The 5,620-nt window shown below is 33.5% G+C and overlaps 1 protein-coding gene across 1 annotated transcript; it reads right to left on the bottom strand.

The window, feature by feature from the left end:
* Positions 1–3,580: 3,580 nt before the first annotated feature.
* On the bottom strand, positions 3,581–5,283 carry LOC106789649 (facilitated trehalose transporter Tret1-like; the record flags this gene model as incomplete). The annotated part of the gene is made up of 1 exon (XM_014754045.1): positions 3,581–5,283. A coding segment is annotated over one exon (1,536 nt), but the record flags the coding sequence as incomplete, so codon positions are not given.
* Positions 5,284–5,620: the final 337 nt, after the last annotated feature.

Genomic DNA, 5,620 nt, shown 5'->3' with positions numbered 1-5,620 from the left:
AAATACTCGTACCTATAGATCCGTGTTAAAAAAGTCCATTAATTTATTGGTCAAGCTAATATGCATATATTGATTTATTATTATAATTGGAAAAAAAACGAAAAAGAAACAACTCTTTAGCCCACCCTGTATTTAGCCATCAATCTGCATTCATTTATCTTTTCTCTCTTTCTCTCTCTCACGCTCTTTCTTTTTATGTAGATTGACGATTTTTAACGATAAATTAACAAACGCGTTTAAAAATAAAAAATGCAAAAGTATAGAAAATAGATAATGATATAATTAACCATTTGCGGATTAATATAATATTTTCTTTCCTAATTTATTTGCTTGTACATCCTCGATCCCATTTATTTTTGCACGCGTATATCTTTGGGTACTTTACATTGGTATAAAAAAAAAACAAAAAAAAAGACTAATAAAAGACATACAAACAAAAATAACGGGGGTTGGGGGGGGGGACTAAAAGAACGTTTCACCGATAAGAACTTTTTCGCGAAATAAAATAAAAAGATAAAATAAAGAATTAAGAAGAAAAAAGAAGAAAGTGGAAAAAGAGGAAATTTCCCATGGTGGAATATAAAATTTACGATGGCGATTGGCTGGTAGAGATGTGATTTGGATTAGGACTAGCTGAGAATTAACGTTCTTGGGACGCCGTAAAACGAGGCCATCAGCGGCACACCCTCACCCCTTTCCTCCCCCTTCCCTCCCGTATTTCTCCCTTCAACCCCTCGAATCCTTGATCCTTGCTAGAGGAAATTGGAGGTAGCGAGAGTTGAGATAAACGAGACCTTTTTATTTCTTCGCTTCGTCTTAACAAACAAAATGAAATAACAAAAAAAAAGAAAGAAAGAAAAATACTCGCGAGGGGAGGAAAGGGCGGTCGACAAACTTGTAAATCTTTATCTTCCTTTTTTCTTTTCTTCCTATTTTTATTTCCAAGGACTCTTACCCCTTTTTCTCTTTGTCCTTTTTCATATTATTAATTTTTGTTGTTCTTTTCTTCGCGAACGTTTACCTCCGCGTCTTTCATTAATCCCTTTTATTATATTTACGCGTATTATATTATATATACTATTCCTTTTTCTCTATCATTAAAATATTTTTTTGTGTTCGTTTTTAAAATCCTTTTTCATTTAGTTTTCCTTTTTAATTTTTTTTCTTTTTCCTCCCTTTCTCCTTTCTCTGTCTCTTTTCTTTTACTTTTCATAACTGTTCGCTGAACAAGTCGATTGTCTCTACAAAGAAAAATAAACGAGTGATATATAAAAAAAGAATGAGAAAGAAAGAAACAAACGAACGAACAAAAAAAGTTTCGTATGCAAAGGGTGTGAAAAGATAAAATCATTTTTGCAAAATTTTTGACAACAGTTATTAAATCTGATTAAATTATATCGTAAAAATATTCGTTATTGTTGTAATATTTTAAAACGTCATTTTGATATCGATTTAATAAAAAGGTAGAAACATTTAATGAAAAGTAACGGTACCAAATGGTAGTAAGGTAAGACTCTTAAGTTGGTAATCGTGCAAGACATTTCCCGATTTAAAATACGTAATCCCTTTTCCGAATCGAATATACACTAAGCCTTTCACCACCACCAACTTTCAACATTTTTACGTTGCTTTTACCCCCTTAGATATGTACACCACCCTACGAAAGTTTTACCCTCTTTTCTCCTCCTCCTTCTTTTGCACTTTTCTCTTCTTGCAATTAAAGTGAGAGCGTTCCAAATGCATATTCTCTTTCCAAGTAATTGTCCTATCTCTCTTTCTCGTTTTTTTTTCCTTTTTTTTCTTTTTTCATTTACTCTTATTCTCATTTATGGGCAAGAAAAAAGAAGAAAAAAAAAAAGAACATTTCTATCTGCTCAACTTTTTTTTGTCTTTTTTTTTTTTTTAATATAAAAGTGCATTCGATATTGGCATAATTTTATTACTGTTTAATACCTTTTTTTTTTTGTTTTTTTTTTTAATATAAAAACAGACGATAGTTTTGTGGTGATTTATATTATCTTCTTTGTTTCTTTCTTTTTGTATATATTTAAATATTTTATTTAAAAGAAAAATGTGTATAAATTAATGTATTTTTAAGTTTATGCAATATAATAAACTTTTACGATAGAATGTACATCCGCTCCTTACATCTACGTTATAATAGTGAATCTCATTACGAAGGATTTTAAATATCTAATACTATCACATAATCCGATCAATATCAGACTATTTCTTTTAATCTCAAGTAAATGCATACATATCATATATACATGTATTAGTGGAAATAAAATTTTCAGATGAAAACTTCAGATTTGAAACAACGAGTATATACAAATCTACGTACGTGTATGTAAATACTTATATATATATATACACACACTTAAATACATTTATGCACGTGTATATATTCGATCTCATTATCCTTTGAAATCACAAATTACATGTTGCCATAGGGCAACGATGCGTCCCCTTTATTAATACTCAAGTCTAACAAAGGTAACTTAATATTCGCTTATAAACGTAGGAAGCACCACCACCACCACCACACAACATGAGTAACAGCAGCAATGACTATGACAACGTACATCGATAAACCATCTTCTCGATGTCTTGATTTCCGGTTAACAACGATCATTGAAACAAGTCAAAGTAGAACTCCCAATCAGTTACCTTTACTTTCCCCTACCCCACCCCGCCAACCCTTTAGTCTTTTGCCCTTTTCCTCTCTGACCCTTCTTTTATCACTCATATATATCCACTTCCTTCGACTCAACTGACACAATTTAATTAAACTTTGTATCCTTCAGTATACAGACAATTTCCGTTTTTCCCCTGTTTCGTTCGTAATCCCAGATTTTAACTTCCAACGCAGAAAGAGAGAATGAGGGATATCATTTCCTGATCATTATCATTATATCTGGACCACGTAATATATAGAAGTAGTATATTCTCTCTTTCTGCAATCAGTAGTAACCTTGTGTTGCTCGTGTTGCATCTGTGTTACCTCTTTGTATGATATATTCGAGTATTTTACACTGAAGTCATTGGAATTATAGTTTTATGTTTGTTTTTTTTCTTATTATATTGTTATTAGGATCTGAAAAAATAGTACAAAGGTTTATCTCTCTTAAGATTAAAATAAAAATTGATAATAGTTAAGATTTCGTGATTGTAAAAATTTTCGGATAATTTTGGGTAGCGAAAAAAAATATGCAACAGACAAATAATTTTAAAATCAATGAGAAGAAAGTCCCATGTTGCATACTGTAACAAAATTGTGAACATAATTTCTTATTTCAAGAAATCAAGAAAAGGATCGTATTAAATCATTAATATGTATTAACATTTATTCGATACTCGTAAGAATTTTACTTCGAAACCGATATAATATAATAAAACAGTTTGATAAAGTTATTTTCGGAATCGTTTCAATCCCTTTGGCGTAAAGACAATATCGATTTTATAATTCACGAGTAATTAACTCTATATTAATAAACATAGGAGGAGTGATGAGTAGGTGGTGGTGGTGGTGGTGTTATAGTACATGTGTGTGTATGTAGATTAAAAACAAGACGAATAGTTTTTGGAAAAGATACTTTTATTAACAAACGAACAATATGGAGTATTTAAATAACGATGGTTAAAAAACAAATCGATCGATTGTCGAATGTTGATCATTATTACAATGAAATATTCGATAAAGCACCGGGTCAAAAAAATGTGATTGCCACGGTGCAAATACTTCCGTCACGCTTTAACGTCATCCAATTGGTCAGATCGACGAGATGCCGATAATTTTCTCGATATATTATTATTATTATTATTATTATTACCAGCCAATAATCGTTGAATCTCGCGAAAGGTTCTACCTTTGGTTTCGGGTAAGAGAAAGGTTACCATTAGGAAAGCTAACAAACATGAAGCAGAAAAGAAATAATAAACTGCATAAGCACCGAGTATGTCACCGATCACTTGATAAAGTTTCGATACGGCAAAACCGAGTACACCATCGAATACAGTAACAATTGCACCGGCCACACCCTTGACTTCGGTTGGAAATAGTTCACCGATTAATGCGTTCGGTAAAGTACCCAATCCTATTTGAAAAGCAACTTGAAATAATATAACAACACCGACCGGGAGAAAATTAGCAGAAGATACGTCAAACTTTCTTGCATCGAGCATCAAATAAACGGCAAGAATGGCCAAAGTAATCGAGGATCCTATAGTCGAGAATATAAGTAACGGTCTTCTTCCTGCACCTTCGACCGTTGCCGTAGAACACGCACCAGATACCAAACCAACAGCTAAGACGAGTATCGTAGCAATGTTGGAATCAATGCCTACCGAGGAACGCTTGAATAATACTTCTAAATATTGTATCGTACTGAAGTTACCGCTTAATTGTTGAGCCGCAATCAAGCCGAGTATTATACAAAGTGCTCGACTGTTCGTTGGTAGTAACATTAGTTTGAGTTTATTCAAGACAATCTTAAGACCATATTCTTCTTTAGCTCTATTGTTAACGCCAGTAGTAGACGAGGAGTTAGAAATAGAAGAAGAAGTAGTAGCCCCTGCACCTACAACTTTGTTATTATCTAAAACTAGTTTGTTGTTATCCCTCGAGTCCTCGTTCGAGCCAGCTTGCAAAGCTAATTCAAGTTCTCTCCTAGCCTCATCCTGATCGCGAATACCTTTGAAGAAGGCCAACGATCTCGAGGCTTCGGTTTTGCGACCACGTGCAGCTAAGAAATGCGGACTCTCGGGGAACCAGATGAACGTGACGATGAATAGAATTGGTATGGTCAATAAAACGATTACCAATGTACGATACGAGATCCATGGGCCTATGCTACAGGTCAATAACGATCCGGTGAAAACGTTAACTGCTATCAGTGTACCTAAGGCTCCTCTGATATTAACATCTGCCACTTCGGACACATACATCGGATTGGTCGTGTACGATACCCCAACACCAATTCCCAATATTACTCTTGCAACGTACAATGCTGAGACTGATTTAGCAAAAAATACTATCGTCCAACCGGCTATGTAAAAACCGCTCGAAAATAATAAACATCTTTTTCTGCCGTATCTGTCAGCCAAGTATGCACCCAAAAATGGGCCGATCATCGAACCGATCACTGTCAACGAAACGATCCACGATGATTCGTCCTCGGTTATCCTCATAGGTGCATCGCTCTCCTTTGACATCAATTTCGACAGGCTCGTCGTGGTCCAACCATAAACTGTTCCAACTGCCACCATAGAGAGTGTTGCTGTCAAATTAAATCACGAATATATTCCGTAAGTTTATTTCCTAACTAAAAAATAATGTTTTCTTTCATTTATATCTGTATTCTTGTTTACGTCATGTTTCTTTTATTTTTTTTTTCTTTTTCTTTTTTTATATAAGATCAAAATTATAAATAATTTATTTAGTATTTCTCTCGTCCAAAAATTACAATTTTTAATGATGAAATTTAACAGGGAACTTGGACATGAAAGAAGTAGAACTATGTTTGATTTAGTTGGACGTTTCGTCCCTTTATTGGGACTTCTTCAGCAACTTAATCTTTACAGTTCAGCGTCTTTTTTCATTAAGTAGACATACATTTTT

Source organism: Polistes canadensis, unplaced genomic scaffold, assembly GCF_001313835.1.
Source record: "Polistes canadensis isolate GaletaPanama2010 unplaced genomic scaffold, ASM131383v1 scaffold_195, whole genome shotgun sequence".
Classification (NCBI taxonomy): domain Eukaryota; kingdom Metazoa; phylum Arthropoda; class Insecta; order Hymenoptera; family Vespidae; genus Polistes; species Polistes canadensis.
The sequence above is the reverse complement of the archived record's forward strand: the minus strand, read 5'-3'. Positions and strand labels throughout refer to the sequence as shown.